Source organism: Ambystoma mexicanum, chromosome 10 (genome assembly GCF_040938575.1).
Source record: "Ambystoma mexicanum isolate Mex_15411 chromosome 10, UKY_AmexF1_1, whole genome shotgun sequence".
Classification (NCBI taxonomy): Eukaryota; Metazoa; Chordata; class Amphibia; order Caudata; family Ambystomatidae; genus Ambystoma; species Ambystoma mexicanum.
In genome coordinates, this window is record NC_090932.1 from 1,576,343,312 (window position 1) to 1,576,367,321 (window position 24,010).

Here is a 24,010-nt window from a genome sequence, read left to right on the forward strand (position 1 = left end):
TGTCAGAGTGCGACATGGGTCTCCAAGGAGACCCTTTTGCAGGGAGTCCTAAACCCCTCCCTCAAATCCTGTCCCCCCCAGACATAAAAGGCGCCAAAGGAGGGCTTCTGTGTAGAAGCCCGCAAAAAGACGGTGAACAAAGGAACCAAACCTGCTTTGGCGCGCAGAGTAAAACACGAGAAAGACTTTTACAAAATGAAATGCCGAATAAACCCAGCCGGAACCAAAATAAAACATATATGGTCTAGCGGGTTTAAATTCGAGGCTACCAAGATAGCCTAAAACAATACCAAGGTTATTTAAGATAACCGCGGTAGGAAAAATAGGGTAGTTACCACTGCCACCAACCAAGTCTTGATGAAAAGGGAGCGAAGAAATGCTCCAAGAGAAACAGAAAAAAGGGATTAGTATTAACCCTTTCCAGTGCTCCATGTAAAATGGTTTGTACTGAGTCTGTGGTTTTACAGAGGCTAATAAAGTTAATGGTAACTTCATATGTTCTGGGAGACAGTAGTCAGTCCCAGAAAATAGAATCTTAGTTGGGAAGTCTAAAAGACAACCCTATGTCACTGCACTAAAGGTGCTGTGTAACACACAGTAAAAAGATGATGCCTGTGGAATGGGTGAGGCTCCACAGTCTATGAACACAAAAATGTTAAACACACACAGCAAAACACATGTAAGAGTGGGAAAAAAAAGGCTCACACTCTTACCAGGTGCAAAAAATAAATCCCAGAAATCCAGCAAAGCTGCTGAGGGACTCAGTAGGTAAGGGAAATTAGCCATTCTGGAGAATTCTCCCTAACATGCAAGCTTCAACTTTTTCCTACACTTTTATTTTAAAACTAAACCATTCCAGAACGGTTTCTTTTTAAAATAAAAGTATAGGAATGGTGAAACTTAAAAATAAAAAGTATAGGAGCACCGCTGTCGACCACTCCCGTCCACTTCGACCTCTGGTCCTGGTCTACAGCATTGGTCACTCCTGATGTTCCCTAGGAGAGATTAGAGGACAGAACTTGTTTCTTTCTTGAACGGCTCCTTCTTCACCTTTGGGGGATGGCTTTGGACATTGCAACTGATCCAAAGGACTTCCACGTGAGAACCTTCAAAACGTCTCTTCGTCCTTAAAGGATCTTTGAGGAACTGAGGGAATTCTGCTGAAGGGGTGTGAAACTCCTTCTTTTAAGGGCACAAGTCCTTAGATGATTGGTCTAAAGCTGGCCAGCCTTACGTGACCAACCCCTGCTCTTGGCTTGAGTGGACTTTGCCCTGTTGATCTTGCACCCAAAGTGCTTTGTTCCCGAGGAAGTGGAGGAGACAGGAAAGGGAGAAAGAGAAAAAGAGAGAGAGAGAGAAAGAGAGATAGAGAGAGAGAGAGAGAGGGAGAGAGAGAAACACAATGGTGGAAAGCTTCTTCCAGTTTCCAGAGCACTCCTGCCTATCCTGCCTCTTTCCCTCCTACTGACAACAACGACTTTCGGATATGCAACACCCTGGTGTGAGGCTACCCCTGAATGGGTGTGCTCCTTTAATACCTGGACCCAGGACAAGAGCCTGCTTTGTGGCTGTCTATGTGAGTGGGGGTACCATCCCTCACAAAGGGGATCAAAGAGAGGCTGTCTCCTCTGGGTTTCTGTTTTGCTGTGTGGCAGTATCGGCCCTTCTGACCCAAATACACATTCCCTTCCACAGCAGAGCTGACTCAGAGGAGCTAACACATGTGCAATATCAATTGGGATGTGGCAGCAATGATCATAAGTATCACCATGCACTATGCCTAAACTCAGGCATAGCTTATTTTAGAGATTACTCTGTCACCAGCATGGGATACTCATGATCATTGTGGGTTGGGTACAGGGGCATATCTTAAATGTCACCACTGTGGTGCAGTGAATGTCGCTGCAATGGTCAAGTTGGCATCTTGTGACCTTTGAACCCGCTCTCTGCCCCTAGCAGAGCCGGTGCTGTGGATCAGGCTACTGATGCAGCAGGGCACAAGTGCACTATGATTTTTGCATGGAGTTTCGACAAAGGGGGATATGGTTAGCATATTATACCTTTAGACAAAGAATCACCTGCATCATTTTATGTACTTATAAAAAAAAAGGCAGGGTTTGCACCCTTGTCAGATGGCAATTCCTAACAGGTCCCGCCTGTTCACATTCTGGGAATTGGAGTTTGAGGTATGGCTGGGCATATTAAAAGAAAAGGATGGGAGGCCAGCAAAGTGGACTGCACATGATTTGCACAGTTGTACTAAGCAGTTCTTTGGGTAATGTTCTGTCCCTTATGGGCATGTGGAGCTTGGGTGTAAGTATGTCTGGATATTTATGGAGAGGGATGCAGTGTGTGATGCAGCCAGAGTCCAATGTCACTCTGGTCTTATCATGTATTTTCGCTTTTCCCCCCAACGGGCAGGGTCAGACTGGGACAAGAAATAGGCCCAGTACCCAAAAAAAATGGGCCAACCCTCGCCTCAAAAAAGTGGCCCACCTGTCGCCTCATGACTCTTGACCTCTGATGACATCAACGGAAGTCATGTCCTTTGACCCCACCCCAAAGTGACATCCCGGGAAGCGATGAAACATGACCTTTCACCCCTTGACAAAACAGGAAATGGCATCAAATGGCATTGTTCCTAAGTACACTACGTAAAATATGGTTATGATTTCACTAATGCGATCTACATTTCATACAAGAATGTATCACCATATGTATCAATAATATCTGTGTGTATAGATCCATATTGACAAATGACTGCGAATGCAAGCAGACGTCCAAGGCCAAATGATAATATGTTATTGTATAGCACTTACGCTTAAACTCTTTTTTATAGAACAAATATACATACAATATCACCCAACCTGTGTTGGTACTCATTTATCGACCTAAGAAGGATGAAAGGTTTTTTGAGGAAAACAAATGTTTTAAAAAAAATATTTTTTCAATTTTCTTTTCTCCAAACCAGCCCAGGCATGGCCAGAAACCGGCCCCCACTCCCTAGGGACGATTTCGGTCCAGCCACAGGCCAATCTGACCCTGACAGCGGGTACCCGTTGCTATATATCAATGGCTCTCTCCCTCTGGGGCTCGGCATGTGGGGACTTGGCTTCAGTATTCACCCATATCTCCCAGGACAGGAGTGTGCCTCAGGCAGTTCGTCTATTTTGTTGTTGTCGGGGAGTCAGGGGCATGGTGCCCTACCCAACTCAACGTCTATTAGCCTCTTCTAATATTAGTGGACTCGCTCTCACTCTGTTGTCTAACCAGCAGCACCGGCATGCCTGCATCCAGAGCGGGCATGTTGCAGCACCCACACTGGTGATGTTGCGGCATCAAATCTGTCCAGAGCAGCTGTGCACTGGTTATTTTGCTTTTGTGGAGAGCCGCTCTGCTGCTTCTACTGCCCCATTTCTGTGCATTAGCGGCACCCTCGGCCCCGCCCTTCTCCCCTCTGCGTTGGAGGCAAGTCTGGTGATGGATCTGCTCCTTCAATACGCTGTCAGGGCTCCTCAAGAACCGCAAGAGCCAGTCGCTCATAACTTGCTAGGGAGACAGGCATCTCCTACAGGTCCTCAAACCTGACAAAGTTGGTCGACATGTGCCAAATCTCAGGATCACACCTTACCTGTGGTAGCACGTGGGCCCTCCCTGGGAAGAGATAAGATATGTCCTTTCAGGAATTTGTATTTGCATTTGTATTTGTATTTATTTATTTATATCGCACACCCAACCCTTAGGTATCTGGGCGCTTTGCTTATAGTTACATAGGTTGCGTGTTACAAACAGTAGGAAATCACATATAGAGGTTACTTTACAGTAGTTTCATATGGAGCAAAGTAGAATACAGGGTTGCAGATCACATATAGTTAAGATTATCAAAAATAGTAGTGTCATAAGGTTACATATGGTACAGAATACATTACAGAGGAATACAGGGAGGGTAGGTGAGGGTACAGGTGAAAGTACACAAATTACATCAGTGCAATTAAAGGGGAAGCAAATACTGTAGTAGGTGGAGCCTCGGCTTACAGTTCATGGGAGGTGAGCCATGTTTTTACATTTCTTCTGAAGTTAGTGTATGATGGTTCTTCTCTTAAAGATCTGGGTAGTGGGTTCTATTTTTTAGCTGCTAAAACCGGGAAGCTGTTGCCCGCTGCTTTCTGCAGCATAAATCTTGGTATTTTGAGGCAGTGTTGTTGGGCTGATCTGGTAGGACGGTCAGAAAGACGTCATACAATTTTGTTCCTCAGGTATTTGGGTGCCTGGTTTCAAGACATTTATGCGTAAGTGAACGTAATTTGAATACATTTCTTTGGTTAATTGTGAGCCAGTGTACACTACGTCTCATCTCAGATATATGGTGGGATCTGGGAACATTCAACAGTGATCTCAGTGCATTGTTTTGTAATGTTTGCATTTTTATTTAGGTGACGTTGGCTTGTACCTGCGTAGAGGGCATTACAATAATCTAATTTAAATAAGACAAGAGCCCTAGAAATAGTAATGCAGTTGGCCATGGATAAGAAAGGCCTAAATGCATTAATTTAATTTACATTGTAAATAATTTAATTTATTAATATGCTGTAAATGAGGCTGTCGCGTTAACAGGTCTTGTCAGTGTTAAGGATGAGTCGAGGTACATACCTAGTGTTTTCACCTCTTTAGACACTCTTATGTTATTGCCATCAATGTTGAAAGAGTCAAGTTGTTTGTCCAACCTTTTGAGTTTAGTTTGAGATCCTATAAGAAGGAGCTCTGTATTGTCGTCATTGAGGCACAGTTCATGTTTTGCAATCCAGGCTTGTAAGATCAAGTGAATGTCTTTCAGGAGTTTAGAGTCTGTGTCATAGTTGCCGGTAATTGGTATGAGTATTTGGGTGTCATCTGCGTAGTTGGTATAGGAGACACCCAAATGGTCTAGATCATCGAAGAGAGGCTTCGTAAAAATGTTGCAGAGCATAGGGGAGACGCAGGAGCCTTGGGGGACTCCACATGTGACTAGCGTAGGTTCTGCTGTTGCTGTGGGTGAGGACACTCTTGTGGTTCTATTGTCCAGGAATGACTGGATCCAAGCAGTAGCTTGGTCAGAGAAGTGAGCTACAGTCGTGAGGTGGTTGCATAAGACTTTGTGATCAACTAAGTCAAATGCAGCTGAAAGATCGAGTAACAGAAGGAGGGCTAGGTTATTCTTGTCTTTAATGTTGTCCATTTGTGTTTTGAGGTCTATCAAAGCAGTTTCTGTCCTATGTCTTGATCGGAAGCCATATTGTCGTAGTCCTTAAAGGTTGTTGTTTTACAAGTGTACCTGAATCGGCAAATATGCAGCCCTGTCGATGATTTTTAAGAGGAACAGGACTGTGGTGATTGGTCTATGGTTTGTAGGGATGTTTGGGTCAAGGGTTGTTTTTTTTAGGAGGTTGAGGTCCCAGGCATCTTTCAATTTAGTAGGAACAGTGCTTGTTTCGAATGAGGCATTGATAATGCAGGTTATGAAAGCAGCAATCTCCTTAGCAAGCTCTTTAACAGTGGTTGCAGGGCAGGTGTCTGCCTAGCATCTTGAAGGTTTTAATTTAGTGATTATGTCCCCGATGTCATTGGTAGAGAGAAGAGAGAACTTTATCATATTTTGGGGGTTAGGAAAGGATGCCAGTGTTTAGTGTCTGTCTCAGGTGGGGGTATAGGTGATTTTAGCACTCGAAGGATACTAAATAACTAGTGCTTGACTTAGCTTTAATGATTCTGTCGTTATATATATATCACTTTTACTCTTGAGGATGGAACTTTTGTAGATTGAGGATGCTGTTAGGAAGTTGTCTTTATTAAGTGCAGTGGATTGTTGCTTCGAGAGAATTTATGCTGATCTTTAATTTTTTCACAACGTTCTGAGTTGCGGGGTGAACCAGGTATTTAAGTGAGCATAACGTTTGGCCTTCCACATTTTTAATGGGGCAATTTTGTTAATGGCGTCACATAGGGTGTCATTGTACAGATCAACTAAAGAGGACAGGTCATTCCTAGCGATGGGGCCATTGATGATTGTTTGTAAAAGGGGAGAAGTATCTGTGCTGTAACATTTTGTAAGTTCCTAGTAGGGTTGGGTGGAGCAATCAAGGTACAGTGATTAGGAGGGTTGCTGTTATGAAGAGTGAATAGGATGGTATGGTGGGCAGACCAGGCACAGGGAGAGTTAGAGAGGATATTAATTTCACAATTAATGTCAGCGATCCAATCCAAAGTTCTTCCTTTGCTATGGGTGGGCTGATCGATGTGATGAGTAATGCCTAGTTCAGTTATGCTGTTAGCAACAGCTAGTGCCTTAACGCCTTTAGAGTCATGTAGGCCAAGGTTAAAGTCTCCTAGCAATATGACTTGGGACCCTCGCTTAATATTGGTTTTAAGTCGAGCAGTAATGTCTTCCTCCAAGGAAGATATAGGTCCAGGTGGTCTGTATAGTTGGTGGATAGTAATAGTTTGTGATCCCGTGATGGGCAGCTTGATTGATAATAATTCGGCGGAGGGGATTGCGTGGCTAGGAATATGTCCAGTGAAGTTTTAGCAGTAAAGGCGACGTCGCCACCTTTGGTAGATTCTCTCTCTAATCTAATGCTGGTGTACTCATCAGGTATAGCGACTGAAAGTGATGGCCCAGATGCAGGGTGAAGCCAGGTCTCTGTAATGGCAAGGAAGTCTAAATTGTTCTTGGTTATCAGGTCAGCTATATCTAACACATGGGCTGTCAAAGATCTAGCATTAATAAGCTCCCCCTTAATGGGAGGGGAAGAGCTAGGTATTTTCATTTTTGTGTTAGATGTGTTTTTAAGTGGTAGTGGCGTGTTCGGAATGATGTGGTGTTTCAATATTTTTGGTTTAGTTGAGGCAACTTTTTAGTGGAATTCTTTACATCATAGGTTTGTACAGGTCTGGTTGACAATGCTCTAGAGCCTAGTCTGGTGTTCCTGATATTGGTTGGGCATGGTTGGTTGGCAGTAAGTCTGGTAGTGAAATGTGTGATTCATTGGGCTGGGGAGATCAGTTGGGTGTCATTTTGAAAGCTATGATCAGAGTAGAGCAGTTTAGTGACCTTTTGTAAAGCAGGGGGTAGAAAATAGGAAGGAGTGACTTTGTCTGAAGGAAGTAGTGTGGCGGTCATAGTTAGTGATATGCACAGTCATAAATGACTTGCATTGCAGTGAGTAAGAGGTCAGGGAGTGGTGAATAATGAAGCCATGAGTAAGGGACATTATTAAAGTCAATGCACCCATGGTAAGTAATGAAAGCACAGGAATAGGTTTAGGGGCGCTTGTGGTAATTCTAGAAGGTGCGTGCAAGCTTCGTAATTACAGGGGTAATCGGGAGGCTTGTTAGGACCGAAGTGGGAATCCACCTCAATCTCTGATTGGATAGGGAGGGAGGCATGCTTCAACTAAGGACAGAACCCAATTCAGGGAAAAACTCCAGAAAGGAGAAACAACCCTGTAGACAGCTGACCTGGATGTTAGTGGATCTGCTGAATGGTCTTAAGGCAGCAGGTAGAAATAGACAGAGAGGAAGGTAAGTTCAGAATACTGTGATGAGGAGGAAACAAAGGGAGCACTGGAGTGAAGAAGGTGGAATAGGAGAAAAGGGGAGCTGTGGAAATGGCTCCACATGTGGACCCCTAGCAGCCTGTGGGTTTTCCTTGTTTTTATTTTTACATTTTACCAATGTATTGCATTTTCCCAAATGCATTCTTTGAGACACCTGAAGTTGTCAAACTTATTAGTCCCAATGGATCTGTCAGGACACGGCCATCGCTATTGGATCCAGTTCCTGGGGGTGGACTAGTGAGGGAGGATCACCTGGATGGGGGGTCCTTGGGGAGTGGAAGTGGGACACCAACTGGTGAGACGCGGTATCCCCCTTTTTATAACACCTTTTCCCCATCCTACCACGTAGGATACTCAAACACTCTACCCCGCCCCCTTTTCTGACACTAACAGTTTCGCACACCATGAAAGACAACGGACTAACACCAGAGCCGTTTACCTGACATGTTCCAACACAAGGGTCAGGCGAAGTCAGGCAATTGACCAGAATCACACACACCTGACAGCCATTTTCCGTCCCCACAGGGCTAAAAGGTGGAGCACGAGAGCACACAACGGGAAAGGAAGACCGCATGAGGAGACAGCTATCCAAACACGGCAGTTCAAGAGGAGGAGAAAGGTGGTGAGAACCAAGAGGGTGATAAGGAGAGAAGCAACCTTGCGCTTTCTTACTTAGACCTGCAAATCCTCTTTAGAAGGAAGTGTAAGACCGTGAACAATAGCCAGTGCGTGTTGCAGCAGTTGTCAACGGTACACAGAGCATGGCTACATGGATAAGCAGGACAGACCGAGGCACCTGCTACCGTGGTTCGGTCCTTGACTCCAGATACAAGAAAAGCCAAGTGGTTCATCACAGCCGGTGAGTCGAGGGAAGTGCCGGTAAGAAACCGAACTGTGTTGGATGAAGGTGGCAAAGTGGCAAATTAAGGGAAGTTCAAAGAACTGTTAACATTAAGGGAAACCCAGCTACAGATGGGTTCGGCACCATGTGAGTGTTAGCTTGAGAGACTCTGGTGGATCCTGCGTTTGTTGAAACTACCAATACCAGAAGGCCTTAGGAAAGACGCAAGGAAAAGATCAAAGTGGTCATACAGGGGTCCAGCAAAATCCTCTGTACAGTCGAAAGTATTTGACCGACAAGCCATTGGCAAGCTAAGGGAGATGAATCCTGCGTAGTGAGAATGGAGAAGGAACTATGTGGTTGACAAGAATGAACTCGATGGAGGGATGCCAACAGGATGGAGCGAAGCATGAACATTGTGATGACAAGAGTGAACCTGACAGAGGGATGTCCACAGTGCGTTTTTTAAAAAGACATTGTGCTTCATTACGAGTCCAGCGGCAACCTGCCGGTTTTTCCGGCTTGCTTACCACCGGACTCGTATTACCATTCCGCCTCTGTGACTCCCGGAATTACCAGGGCATTACGACCCTGGTGTCCCGGGAATTCTGGAGGCGGAATTCGGTAAATCACCATTCCCATTGAGTCCTGTAGGACTCAATGGGAATGGGGAAGTGGAAACACCGGCACCATCTCGTGATGGTGCTGGTGTTTCCACGTCCGCCTGCAGGCAGGCGGTGTCAAACCCACCAGGTCAGACCTGGCGTGAATGCCACCTCCCGCCTGCAGGACTCGAGATCGGGTGGTCCGGAAATAACAGTGGCAGCGGGTTTACCGCTAGTGTTATTTCTGGACCGCCCAACTCGTAATGAGGTCCATTGACAGTAACATTTTGTGGATCTGAGCCCGGAAGAGGGGAATCGAAGGGTGGTAAGCCATCACCCAAAGACAAGTGAATGCTGTGGTGAACCCGATGGAGGGAGGCAAACAGATGAGAAGGGTCTGAGCCTGGAAGAGGGGGACCCAGGGGTGAAGTCATCACCCAACGTACATTGGAAAGGAACTATATGTTTGTTATTTTTTTACACATCAGGTCCTCAGAGGCAAGAGACTTTTTGTAAAAAAGACACTAAACCATCGAAGGTCCTGATAGCTGAGAACGGAACTATTGTCTCATGCTGGGAAAGCTCGAGAGTGTGATGTGCTCAGGAGTCCTCCCTTGTCCCATGCTCAAAACATGGGGAAGAGAGACCCCCAGCTACCACATCCTGACTTATCATTTGTGAATACTTCTTTCTTTATTGTGAATGCCATCCCACACTGTTTTTGTATTTAGTGTAAGGATTGGCACTAGTTATTTTTAGTATAGGCCCTTTTATTTGACAAGATGCCACTAGACTGCCTTATTATTATTTGAGGGTCATAGCTTGCTCCCATCTTAGATTTAGGTTTAGATTAGGCATTTTTCCAACCTGCATATACAGTTTAATAAACACCCTTGACCTGTGTTCACTTGTTTCTGTCTTAACTGTTGCCACCATGAGTTCCTTACAATTCTCAATCTTGCACTCTATGCAACTGTATATTTGTTTTTCCCTGCCTATGAATCTGTATTTGAAGACTGCATTGTGATCTCTGTAGTTGCTTGGCTCCTGGCACACTAGACATTGCCCATCTTTGACCCTGTGTTCCTGCACTGTATGGATAGCAGCCATGTTGTCTTTAGTATGTGTGTATGTGTGACAGTGTCTTGCTATGTGTGCCTGTGCAGAGTTCTCATGTTATTCCACTCTGTGTCTCCTGCACCGTGTGTAAATTGTGGTGTGTTGTGGAACCCTAACCCTGCTCCTGACCAGACAAAGGGCGGGCTCTGCATGAGGGGGAAGTGACAGCCTTTTTAATCGTGTGGAGAAAAGGCTCTGGCTCTCTTTCTGGGTTTCCTGCCATGGTGTGCTGAATGTGTGGGTGGGAGCAGGGAAGCTGAGGAGGCCCTTTAGCAGGTACCATTTTCCCTGCTTGTCCTTAACCCTTACCAGCCCTCACCAACCATCTGTGCCCTGTCTCTGCCCCTCTCTCTCTGTCTCCCTCTCTATGTCTCTCTCCCTAACACACTTGCCCACTGTCTCTCTTTCTCTCTCTGTCTCCCTCTCTCTCTGTCTCTCTCTATTTCTCTCTCTTTCATTATTATTATTGTTAAGGTATTTATTGAGTGCAGACCTAATTTCGAGAAGCAACAGAATGCTTTACAGAGGTATACAACAATACAGATACACAATGGAGCACTTTACATAGGTATACAGCAGTACAGATGCATAACAGAGTGCTTTTCAGAGATAACAACAGAACAGGTATACATCTTTTTCTCTTTCTTTCCCTCTTCTCTAAGCCCTCACTCTCTCTACCAGACCCTTCTCTCCCCTCTCCTGCTACCTTCCAATGGGGAATTGTGTCCTCATCAGTCCCCAGTCTCTCACTCTCATTGCTTCCCTGCTGCTCATTCTTTCGTCTCTCTCCTCTCGATCCAGTCTCTCTCTCGCTCCTCCTTCCCAGCAGACTCCCCACTCAGCTTTTCCCTCTTCAACGCTTCCCTTCTTTTCTTGTTGTCCCTTCTTCTCCCCCCTACTTCCAAGTGTACTCCACAGGCCCCCGGTTCCCATGAAAGTGGGTGTGCCTAGCTTATATGCATGCCATCAATGCCCCGCTTTGTGCCTGAAGCCTAGTGCTGACAATCATCTGTGTTCAGTGTGCCCAGCTTACTCTGCCAGAAACAAACCTACTTTTCTGCATGTAATAAATCATTCATTGGTGTTCCCACTTTTGCGTGTAGCCTGCCTGTCTTTGCCAGAGGGGTTCCCAGTCCGTCTGCACACACAGCACACACTCATCGGGTCTGTTAATCCCTGGCCCAAAACTGTGGCTCTGCCTGGGGTCTCCCACATATCCTGCCCCATTTCGGCCTGCCTCCCACGTCTACAGTTTTCTGGTGCCGTGACTCAGATCTAGAGCTGGGTGTAGGTCCCTGATCACGTGAAGAGCACCTTAACTTCTGCACCTTCTATGACGAAACTCATCCCAGTTCTGCGACCTGCACTCATCTCATTTGCCCATATTCTGCCTTCAGCACCAAATGGACCGGGAGCAAAATGATGTCTTACGATCCTCTTGCTCCCGGTCCATTTTTTGTATATACTCATTGCTTACCTGGAGGACCAAGAACATACCAGGTACCCTTTCTTTTGTGATTGCCTTCAGCAACAGCCATTTCTATCCACATGGATTTGAACTTTCCCCTCTTTCAGAATCTACGGACCAGTTCCAGAGAGGAGGCCCTGGCTCCAACATGCCTACTGAATATGTGCCTGGCTACAAGTCTGTCGGATCAGGCTGTAAGGTAAGACCTGGAGCACCAGTCACACACACTGATTTTGCCAGCTTGTAGCTTGTGGGGAGGGCTCCTAGTCTCTGAGGGGGATCATTACACTGAGGGTCGGTCAATATACCCTTCCAGTCAAACCTTACCCCACTTCCAAAGCTGTGAGGTGCTAGCACATTGCCACCATCAGAGGAGGACCTGCACACCCAGACATCACACAATTGTACTGCCAAATTGTAGGGTGTACCCTTCCGGATAATCTACCCAACTAGTCATAGTCTCCAGATCGCAACCCCTAATTTTATCCGGATTTCAGTTTTAACCCTGAGAGTTCCTCAGGAGAGCAGGGTCGCCTACTCCATGAAATTTCACCTTCTAGGCCCATATTAGAGGGTAAACAAGGGTAGCTGTGGCTCATTGCTCACTTAGAGGCTCCTTTTCGAGCACACTGCTTGGCAATTAATTCAGTTTACCAGTACCAGGGTCACCTAGACTGCACCAAACTCATCTCATAGACATTCACTAGGAGTGAACAAGGCCAGTATAGAGCCCAACCTCACCCACTTACCCACTTTGATTGTGTCCATATCCTAGACGTGAGAGCTGTGTATTTCTTTAGGACCACTAGATTGGGCCTCTAGAGATTGTCTTTGCCTGGAACTCTTTTGTGTGGAGTGCCTGGTCTGCATGTCTGCCCAAATCTGTGCAGTTTACCAGGAATGTCTTGGAAATGTACCTGACACTCTATTTGGAAGTGAACCAGTAGCCTGGCATTACCATGCCCCCTGTCCTGCAGCAGTTTATCACCCAACCCCTTCCCTAGTTGAGCGCCTTTGAGTGTCATCTGTGAGTGCCTGTGACCGATTGTGAGTGTGCTAAAGTAACTCTGGTTGACAGACTTGGATAGTAGGGACTTAGTGCTGATGACCTCTGCCCTGTAATGATTTAGTATTTGTCCTGAGAAAATTGTCAATACATTTTGGTTCATGTACGACACCTTTTTGCCTGTCAGAATGATAATTTCTGTAAGCCAGGGAGTGAGCCTTTCCCCTGATTCCCCTTTGGCCCCCATGGCCACAGTGCATGGCCCAGATATTGTCAGATGGATGCCAGTATGGCATAAACAGATGAAGCTCCAGAATTTACTAATCTAACCCCAACAAGACTCCTTTGAGGAGACTCACCTAGCTGCAGTGTGTAAGGTCCTAAAAGGGAGAAAAGGAGCTCAGCAGTTAGGCAGTGGGAGGCCTTCACACTGTGGTCCCAGCAAAGTGTGTCTGCAGCCAGTATGAAGTGGCTGAAACAGCAGTGACACTAAATAAAAAGATAGGACAGCATAATATAGAGAAAATGAGAAATGACCCAAGTTATAGGTGTGACCGCCGCCTGTATCCAGTGTTGCCCCTATTAACCCCTTCTTCCCAAGAGGATGTTGTAGATCTTTCTGCATTTCCTCCTCCATCCAGCTATTCTGCTCCATTCCCAGCCCCTGCCCCTTGTGCATATGCCCCTGCTGCATCAGCCCCTTTACTGTCTAACCCCGCTGCATGTGTGCACCCTGTAGTAAAGGCCAGGACAGTCATAAATCGGCTATGTGTGAGGTGGAACATCATGTATTATTCGAGAAATTTGGCCCAAGCCAGGCTCTACTACAGCCAACCTAGGAAGAAGCAGGAGGACACTAAAGAGAAAATCATGCAGCTGAAGTTTACCCCTCTGCAGATGCAGGCTGATGCAGCCGCTGCTGCTGCTATGCCTGCATGCCCAGACCTGGATGTGACTGCCCTCCAGATGGTGCACGCATTCCAATTGGGGGCAGTATGGGGCTTCTTGAGAGCAGCATATATTTAGCAGGGGAGGCAGAGGGGGAATCATTTTGGGATGAATTTTAGTTTTGGATTCTGAATATTGATTTGTCAATTTTGTTGATTTTTGAAAATTTTATATTTTTGAATTTGAATATTTTTGCCTTTTTGACAGCTGGGAATTGCGATATTTAGAATATGATCAGTTTGGTGTCTGATCTGGATTTAGGGTGTGACAGTTCTGCTTTGAGTGTCTCCCAGTCTCTGATGAAGTGTGACCATCGTACAGCTACAGGGTACTAAGCTCACTTTGCTTTAAGTGTATTTTATTTTTACATTTTCTGTTCCAGAAGCCTTGACTTTCCTCTTTCCTTATTGCCCTAGGCCATTGTACCGCCTTTATGTACCAGCTTTGATTTCTTTTCAGCTTGCTTTCTTGTGGGGTCTCTGCTTTCCCCTGGACCTAGTGAAATTTCCATCTGCTCCCTGAAGGACTTGGAGGACAGAGGGACTCCGACTCATGTGCACACACTCTGGTCCAACCAGGTGTTCTTGCTCCCTGTCGGTCCCGAAAGCCAATCTGTAATGTCTGACATTAGCCAGTTAATGCCCGTTGCTCCTCCCTCCTGCTTTAACAGTCTACCAAGAGAATTCTTTCCTCCAGATCTGCCATTTGGCGGCATGCAAACTCAGCTGTTAGGTCTGTGCCCATATGCCTCCCCATGAGGGCGCAGAGTTCCCACTTCTAGCCGCACTTGTCAGTGTCTCCTCTGCCATCCCTGTAAGCCCAGTGCACACCTTGAAAAAGTGACACTAACTGTATGGTACAAGGCTACCTTCCCAGTGTGATTCGAGTGGGAAGGTCAAAAAGGGGCAGAAGATGCAGACACCACCACCAGATGCCAGTCCACTGTGCTCTGGTTGCACGAGTGCCCCCAGGTTACAAAACAGCCCGCCTACTACCTTACATTGCATGCTGGGTATGGAAACTACCCTTGCCTAACTGCCAGCCAACAAACACCTGGTTGGTACCTGAAGACCTCTTCTGGATCTGTGGCCGCAAGGCCTGCCAGCAGTGCCTGAACTCCAGAGCGACCACTGGGCCAAGTGGTGCCCACCATTAGGGTCACAAAGAAAGACCTCCCGGCAAGATCCAAAATGCCTATGACCTACAATAAGCAAGCCCATGATGTAGTGAACACATACACTCCTCTGATGGATGCACAGCTGTATGACATCACAGTAATACCCCAGATGGGTGTCATGAGAGTAGGTTTGGCTGTATATCAGTTGCAGGCAATTCTGGTAGTGCTGGTGAATGAAACTACTATCTCATTGGGAACACTGGCCGTATCTCAAAAAAACCACAACATGATATTGGCTTTGCATGGTGGAGTGTGTGCACTTATTAGATCAGAATAGTCTGCATTTGTTTGAGACTCCTCTGATGAAATCTTTGACCACAACACTCAAATTACCTCCTTTGGGGCCACAAACAGGGATACATCCAAGGACTTTATGGATCGAATAAAAGACTGTTTCAGATCTTTCTGGGGAAAGCTGCTTTCATATGTCCTGTATGCTGTTGGGGGGGTTGCTTACACTAATTGTCATCAGCACATTACTCTGGTGCCTCATATCAAAGTGTTGCCAGATCTGTGGGCTCTACTTTACCATGGCACATATCCCTCATAACATCCTGGATTCCAGACTCCCTAAACCAAGAACTTTACAGACTGGCCCGGGTTGACGTTTGGCACAGGTCCCCAGCACAATAGATGTGGCTCCTTTCGGGACCAGATGGGTGCTGTGGAAATGGCAGTCTCCATGTTTCCAATGTATGTCACTCGCTGTTTACTATTGGGTTTCTGTATTATTTATTTACATTTTACCAATCTAGTGCATTTTCCCAAATGTATTCTCCATCTAGCACTCTATTTGACTATATATTTCATTTCCCCTGCCTATGAATCTTGTGCCTATGAATGGTTATGCATTGATGTTTCACTGTACTTAATTTCAACATTGCAGGCACACTGCGTTTTGTACTGTTACTTTACGGTCTCTCTAGTTGCTTGGCTCCTGGCACACTGGACATTGCCCACCTTTAGCCCTGTGTTACTGCAGTGTATGGAGAGCAGCGACTCTGTTTTTAGTGTGTGTATATTAGTGACCCTGAATTGTTAAGTGTGCCTGTGTTGAGTTCTTATGTTCTTCCACTCTGTGTCCCCTGCACTGTGTGTATATTGTAGGGATGGTGTAGATCTCTAGCCCTGCTCCTGCCCAGCCATAGGGTATCAATTCCCTCCAATTCCTGGCCAACCCTCCCCCTTCCCTCCTGACAACTAAACTTGTTCCCAGCCCAGGCAACATCTGCAAGCTTTTACAGCCAGTGAAAAACCTGCAGTCTGGGGGCTGGCCCTTTCCTGAGAAACTTCCTATCCTCCCCAGGCCTGTCTTCAGCTCACCTGTCCCACACTCTGCGACCTCCTTCTCCCTTCCTGTCCCTGTAGGGGGGAAGTGACAGCTCTTGAGAGAGTACCTGTCCCTGCAAGTGTTTGCCCTACATTGTGTGACTCCTGCCCCCTTCCGCCTTGGACCCTGGGAACAGCTGTGTTCATCATGGGGTGGCTGCAGCTGGGCTCTGCATGAGGGGGAAGCAACAGCCTTATAAGCATGTGGAGAAGAGGCTCTGGCTCTCATTCTGGGTTTCCTGCTGTGGTGTGCTGAACATGTGTGTGGGGGCAGGCAAGCCGAGGAGGCCTTTTAGCAGGTACCCTTTTCCCTGTTTGTCCTTCACTCTCTCCTCTTGTTCCTCTTTCTCCCCCAACCTGCTCTATTTTTCCACTGGTCTGCCTCTTAGCCATCTCTGCTCCTGTCTCTGCCCCCCTCTCTCTCTCTCTCTCGCTCTAAAGATAATTGCCTTATACTGGCCAGAGCTTTAATCCTATCAAGACTTGACTATTGCAACGCCCTTTACAGTAGTGCCAACAAAACGATCATTCAAAACTCCAAACTCTCTCTCTCTCTCTCTTTCTCTTTCTCTCTCTCTTTCTATCTCTCTCTCTTTCTCTCTCTCTTTGTCTTCTTCTGTCTCGCCCTAACTGTCTATTTTTCTCTCTCTATTTATCTATTCCTGTCTCCTTCTCTTTTTCTCTGTATCTCTGTCTCTCTTTCTCTCCCCCTTTCTCTTTCTCTCTCATGGTCTCGTTTTCTCTCTTTCCCTCTCTCTCTCTCACTCTCTCTTTTTTCCCTCTTCTCTCAGCCCTCACCCTCTCTACCAGCCCCTTCTCTCCCCTCTCCTACTACCTCCCCACCGACTATTGATTTCCTCCTTGCTCCTCACTCTCTATCTCATTGTTCCACAGCTACCCATTCTTTCTTTCCTCTCCCCTGTATCCAGTCTCTCTCTGACCCTCTATCCTCCTTCCCATCAGCCTCCCCACTCAGCTTTTCCCTCTCCAACCCTTCCCTTCTTCTCTTGCTGTCCCTTCTCCCCATGCATCCAAGGCTACTCCACAGTCCCCCAGGTTTCCTGAAAGTGGATGTGCTTTGCGTGTTTATTTATTTTTACATTTATAAAGCACGCAAAGTGGCCCGGGGGCATCGTGGCACTGTTGCAGCAAGCTTACTTGGTTACATGAAAACATCAGTATCGCCTGTCTGTGGTTCTTGGTTACAGTGAACCGGATAAGAGACAGTTGATGGTTACATTGACATTGAAATAGTGGGCAAAGTTACAAGGCAAAAAGAAACACAGAGGTTTCCACGGTTCCATGGTTACAGAGGAGACTGAGATACCATCAGATTCCTGGAGCCGCTGTTTGCATGGGCCTTGTGAGGTGAGCTAATTGAATAGCTTTGTTTTGAGTGCTTTGCGCAATAAACGGTGAGAGGACTCATTCCTTATTGTCATAGGGAGGGCATTCCAGTGTTTGGGATCTAGGAATAGGAAGCTGGAACCTTCTACTTTGGCCCTTTTGAAGGTAGGGACATTAAGCTGATTGGAGTGGTGCGAAAGTTTGGGTCTGGAAGAGGTGGCTCAGACTATTTTCTCTGAGAGATAGGAGGGGGAGTGAGAGGATATGGCTTATGGCTAGGGTCTTGAACAGAATACGTTCTTTGACCAGTGGAGCCAGTGGGCATCACGCCTTGCGTGGGAGATGTGCTCCCTTTTGGGAATGCCCAACACTGCCCTGAGAGCATTATTTTTGAATGATCTGTAATCTGTTGAGGTTTTTTGCCGAGGTGCCGACAAAGAGGGCATTACAGTACTCCAGTTTTGCCCCAATGGTGGCTCTGGCTATGAAGAGACAGTATTCTGTGGATAGCTAAGGTTTGACTGCATTGATCAGTTTGGTTGTGAATGCAGCAGAAGATGCAATGGCGCTAACTTGGCACGTCATGGTGAGGGTGGAGTCGATGTATACCCCCAGGGTTTTGACTGCTGATGAGACAGTGATTTGGGTGTTGTCTATGTTAAAGGAGCTGTATTGTCTGTCAAGCTTATTGAGCATTTCCTTGGGGCCTACAATGAGGATTTCGGTCTTGTGCCCATTGAGGCACTGTCCATTTGCTGCCATCCATGCTTGGATGATGGCGTAGCTTTTGCGAGGTGTTTCTGCTTCTTTATCGTAGGAGTCCGAGAGTGGAAGGAGGACCTTGGTGTCATCGGCATAGTTTGTGTATGCTATGCTGAGATTGTCCAACTTGTCGAAAAGGGGTAGGGTGAAAATATTGTACATGGTGGGTGAGGTGCAGGAGCCCTGTGGGACTGTGCAGTGGATGGTGATAGGTGCCGCACATGCTTGATCTGAGAAGATCTTCATGGCTCTCCCTTCGAGGAAGGAAGTGATTTAAGCAGTGTCTTCAGGAGTGAATTGGGCTGAGTTCATGAGTTGTCTGCAGAGTATCTTGTGGTACACAAGATCAAACACTGCAGACAAGTCGAGGAGGAGTAGCAAAGCTGGCTTGCCTTGGTCTATTATTTCTCCAAGTTGTTTTTTTAGATCTAGTCAGGCAGATTCCGTCCCGTGACCTGGGAGGAAGCCTAATTGCCTCTTGCCTAGGATGCTGTTGTCTTCCAGGAATTGTTGAATTTGGGTGTATGTAGCTTTGTCTAGACTTTTTAGCAGGAATGGTACAGTGGTGATGGTTCTGTAGTTGGTAGGTGAGGCCGGGTCTAAGGATGTTTTTTTTAAGAGTGGGCGAACCCAAGCCTCTTTAAGGCACGGTGGGAAAAGGCCAGATGAGAAAGAAGCATTTATGAATACTGTCAGGAATGGTGCTAGGGCATCTGCGCAGTCCTGGAGGAGGTTGGCCAGGCAGATATCACCCTTGCAATTGGAAGGTTTTAGGTTTCTGAAACATCTCTGAAGGAGAATGCGTCTTTTCCTGAATGTGGGAATTTTTTGTTGGCGAGATGGGTAGGTCGGATTTTGGCAGGGCATTATAGTGAGCCTTACTTTTACTCTGCAACAGGTCTATTTTGTTAAGCATGGCTGTTTGGATGCTCTCGCACCAGGTAAACATTTCTTTAGACTCTGATTTAGCATTCGTAATTCTTGTGTTATAGGATGTAGATTTGGCTAGAGTGGTGGCTTTGTTATATTGGGTGGCAAGTAGTTTGTAGGCTTCGAAGGTGGATCTGATTGCCACTTGTTAAGATCGAAGCAATTGAGAGTGCGTAATTCTTGGAGTTCTGCTGTGTACCAAGAATTGGCTTGTTTCTTTCCTTTTGCTTTCTTTCTCTCTAGAGGGGCAATGGAATCGACTGCTTATTTGAGTGTTAGATTATATAGTTCTATTAGAGCTAGAGGGTTGTTCGAGAATAGCGGCTTGAGGGCAGGAGCCTCTAGAAACAGTAGGAGCTAGTATGCCTGTCATCAATGCTCCGCCTCGTGCCCACAGCCCAGTGCCGATACTCGTCCATGTTCAGTGTGCCCGACTTACTCTGCTGGCAATATACCTACAATTACAATAATATGTAATTCATTGGTGTACCCACTTTTCGGTGTAGCCTTTCTGCTTTTATCAGAGGGGGGACACACAACACCCCCCCACCGTGTCTGTTAATCCCTCACCCAAAACTGGGGCTCTGCCTGAGGTCTCCCACACAGCCTTCCCTATTTTGGCTTGCCTTCCACCTCCACAGAGCAATATGGAACTAGGAAGCAGAGGAAGTATCGTGGCAACAAGGAAATGAGTTGTGACGCAATAGCTTACCGGCCACGTCGGTTCTTGAACTGGTGATTCAGCTGTGTTAACACCTGCAGCATTCTGTGTTGCATATGTGCTTATGCTACGCCATGGACTCCACCTTGGAATGGTGGCTGCCATCTTGGAATGGGTGCAATTTGTCTCCAATGCTTCCATAATGACCAGCCTGGACTCACACTGACACCAAATCTATTTGAAAATTGTAAATTTGCATCTCCAGTGTGGGAGCACTGCTACAGAGCGGCTATCTTGCTCGGGCTCAAGAGCACCTCCACCAGCATGACATTTTGATACTGGCACAAATACTTTGGATTCTTACTGCTTTTTACACCCACTATGAGCAAGTTGATTAAAAGGAATCCATTGCAAACATTGGGCCTCATTACGAGGCAGGCGGAATGGGTTTAATGGTGCCGGTAATGGTGCCGGTGCCGTTAAACCCACTCGGCCCTATTACGAGGTTCCCTCGCGGGACCTGGGAAGGACGCCTACTCAGACCAGACGTCCTTCCAGGGCCCGTTGTTAGCTCCCACCCCATTCCCATTGAGGCCCTATGGGGCTCAATGGGAATGGGGATTCATTTTTACTGGGTCCATTGAATGGGCAATTAACGGGTCCGCCAAGGTCGGCATGACCCGGTAATTGCCCATTCAATGGACCCAGTAAATTTTCATTACCGGCGGCAGCCGTGCCCTTAATAAGGGCAATTCTACCACCAGCCTCGTAATGAGGCCCATTGCCTTAAATGCATAAATGGGAGGCAGCATTTATTTAATTTGTACTAAAAGCAAACATTCTAAGGCATTAAGGCAATGATTCCTGCATTTACACCTTTGTTTTACACTTCATAATGCAAATGATTAATATTGGATGCAGGGGGACCCGGATGCATTTAAGTGCAAACATACAAGTACCCTCCATGCAATTTACCATTTTAATATAATGAAAATATGTGCCACAGTCCAAATATTTTCGAGCATGCCTATTACACATTGGAGCTGGAGCTCCATGCTAACAGTTGAAACCACCTATGGCTGCTCCATAGAGTGTCACGTAATAATATTAACTTGCATTTATATAGCGCTGTGAACCCTCAGGTATCTGAGCGCTGCTTAGTATGGGCCACGGTGTGTGGTGGTCATTTATCAACCTCTGAAGAATGAAAGGCTGTGTTTGGCAGTGTCGGGATTCGTGCTTGCGTCGGCAGGCTCTGCACAGATGCCAAAGCGGGCGCTCTACTCGCTGTGCTATCTGACCAGCATATTTGAGGTTAAAGCTGCAACTCCAATTGGTCCATTGAGCAGGGGTGGACTACGAACGAAAAGAGGGCATGGCAATCATTTTCATAGCAGCCCCATATTACACATTTTCAGCAAGCCCAATCCTTTTCCTATGAGAACATTTGAAAATAAAATAGGATACCACACAAAAGAGGCCCAGGGTGCAGAGGCCTACTGGGAAATCACCAGTGTTCCCTATAGCCAAGTCCATCTCTGCCGTTGAGGGTGATGAATGCTTTGTGCAATTTACAGATTATCAATCGACATAACATGTCAGTTGTATCTGAAAATAAAAGGTTGTGTTTTTTTAAAACACATCATCAACATACTGCTCTGCTCCTATCAGTGGCAAGTGGAATGTTAAACACCTGCTCACTGTAAAAAGAGCCAGCATGCTTTCCTTCTACGGGAAATTGGGGGAGAAATGAAGGTAAAATCATTACTGAGCTGATGAAGTTGCCTGTCAAACACTGCAGCAAGATCTTCCTGCATAGGTTGTCACTCATGACAGGCGCTTCTCTTCGGTAATGGCCGGCCTTTTCACTCACCTTGCCCTTGTGTTGGGGCTGCTGCCGGGTGACTGTCCTGTTGTTGTCAGCCCAACCTGCTGGTTATTAGATTAGCCAATTTGCAGCAATGTCGCGCAGGCTGAGTAGAGCAGAGTGGGGGGCCTGGACAACATGCGTGACAGACATTGTCACCCTCCAACTCATTATTACTGAACATGGATAAGTGGCCCTGCCCTGCCAACCTGGGTGATCAGGTTCCTGAATAACCGGGATGCAGAGTCCCAGGCAAGCGCACACCAATGAAGTTGCCCAAACACCACAATACAATCAAGCTGGGATCAGAAATAAGTTCCATCACTCAGAAATAAGTGCTCGTGCTGAGCCCTAGCAAGCCCCCTACACACATTAAGCACCGTGTGCACACAATTCTGAAGAAGCACACCGCCTTCACTGAAGGTAGTGCCCTTCGTTTGCTTACACACCTCCAGCTCCTGGCTAGCCACTTGTCTGCTGACGTCACGTGTCTCGTGGGCCAGACCGCCCTCTTCCCTGTGTTACTTATTACTGTTGGTAGTGTGCACAGTCGTCCTTACCTTTCCCCCACTCACCTGTCAACCATAGCTGAGACGGCACGCGCCCCGCGCCGCTGTGCCTGTGCTTAATGAACTGGCACGTGGCCTGGTTAATGGTTGTCCGCACGCTTCACTCCTCACCATGACAAGGCCCTTTTGCCATCTGAGAGTCCCACTGAAGGTGCACTGCCCTGTACGGGTGCAGCAATGCCCACTGATGGCCCAATGCTTCTGAGAGCTGGGTAGTGATGGGGGGGGAGTCAGTCACAGTGATGTGCACTGTGAATAGAGCAGCGTGGCCAGGGCAGAGTCAGACCCACGCCAGGCACATGCTGATGTGGGACTGACCCTAACTCAGACCTACTCGCCTCCAAGGGGCATTGCTGTATAGTGGAATGGCCAGAATACACCTGAGGGTGTTTCCAGTTCACTGATCAATGCGTCCAGTCAAGCACAAAGGACCTTCTTAATTTTGGGAGATTATTTTTGACTTTGTATGAGTATAGTGGTGCTTGGAAGCTTCCACTTGCATTACCTGCAGGAATAACAAAGAAGGATAAGGCTCGGGAATCTTGCATTTCTCCCATAATTTCCCACGTTGTTTTGGGAGTATAGCTCAGGGGCAACGTGCTCGCCAAGGAAGCAAGACGATGCAGAGCAACACAGGTTCGATTCCCAGGACCGTACTTAGAAACCTCTGGGTATTAATTTAAGCGCATCTGCAAACAGGAGCTGGCTCCTCATTCATAGCTGTCGGTGCCGTGACATGCAATAGATCATCATGGCCGAATAGGTCACTGGTTTCAAAAATGCAATATTCACTTAAATTCCCTAGGAATCAATCTACCCCGCCCCCAACCCCTCAACCACCCGTTAGGGGGCACTTACCTGGTAGGTATTTGCCTGGGTGCCGACCTGGGGGCATATACAGAACTTAGCAAGGCCTCTTTGAAAGGCTTCTCATGAGCAGCTACACAAATGCAGGCCCCATTTAGTACCGGCCTGTTTCGTTGACACTTTGAGGACCCGTAGGATGTGGTTCACGGAATCCACATGGTTGTTGGTCCCTCAAGTCCATCCCTCTCCAGCCCTGAATGGACAACCACACTGAAGGCTGTCCTTTGGAACCTAAGCAGATCTTGATGAATCGCACACATAACGGGGACTCTTCAGGCAGCTCTCTCTGTGTGCTCACCAGGTGTAGCTTTCGACTCTCCGGATCATCTTCCAAGGCTATACGCTCACACTGTGCTTCGCCCTCCGGATCTGCCGCTGTTGAGTGGTTCATCTCTTGGCTTCCACCTTCTGCCTCCAGTCCGGCTCATGGTGCATCTGGGGAAGACTTGTTGTTGTTGATCAGGGGTCACTTCCTCCACTCCTTTTTTATAATTTTGAGGTAAGAGAGGCTCGTCCATATTTCCTTCTCTGACCACTTCCCTAAGAGCCGCAGGCTCAAATCTGAACCTGCCCGTAGTCTTCCTGTTTTTCACCAGTACTTAAACAATAGCAGGATTTTTGTCTCCCCAGCATGGCTTTCATCTTGCATTTGTGCAGAATTAATATTGTTGAACCTACATCCTGTTCATGGTCAATGGGCACTATGCCAGATGTGATGGGATGGTGGTCCGCAGGGGCCGACCCTTTGGCATGGCTGCTGGGGTCATGCCTTTAGAGGCATGTGAAGTGGCAAGGCAACCATGCAGGAATTGGTAAAGTGACCTCTCCATGTTGTTGAACCCTTCATGATCAATCTGCAGTTTCCTCTTGAAGGTGTGCATACACTTCCATTCACCTGAGGCCAATACTAGTGATGGGGATA

General features: G+C 46.9%; 1 protein-coding gene across 1 annotated transcript in view; it reads left to right on the plus strand.

Annotated features, from left to right (window-relative positions):
• Positions 1–24,010, plus strand: part of LOC138492612 (solute carrier family 2, facilitated glucose transporter member 9-like) — a 552,106-nt gene that overhangs the window by 178,502 nt on the left and 349,594 nt on the right. The window contains exon 2 of the mRNA XM_069619904.1: positions 11,733–11,824. Coding sequence (XP_069476005.1) covers positions 11,774–11,824 — 51 coding nt within the window. The 5' untranslated portion in view covers positions 11,733–11,773. The remainder of the gene's footprint in view (positions 1–11,732; positions 11,825–24,010) is intronic.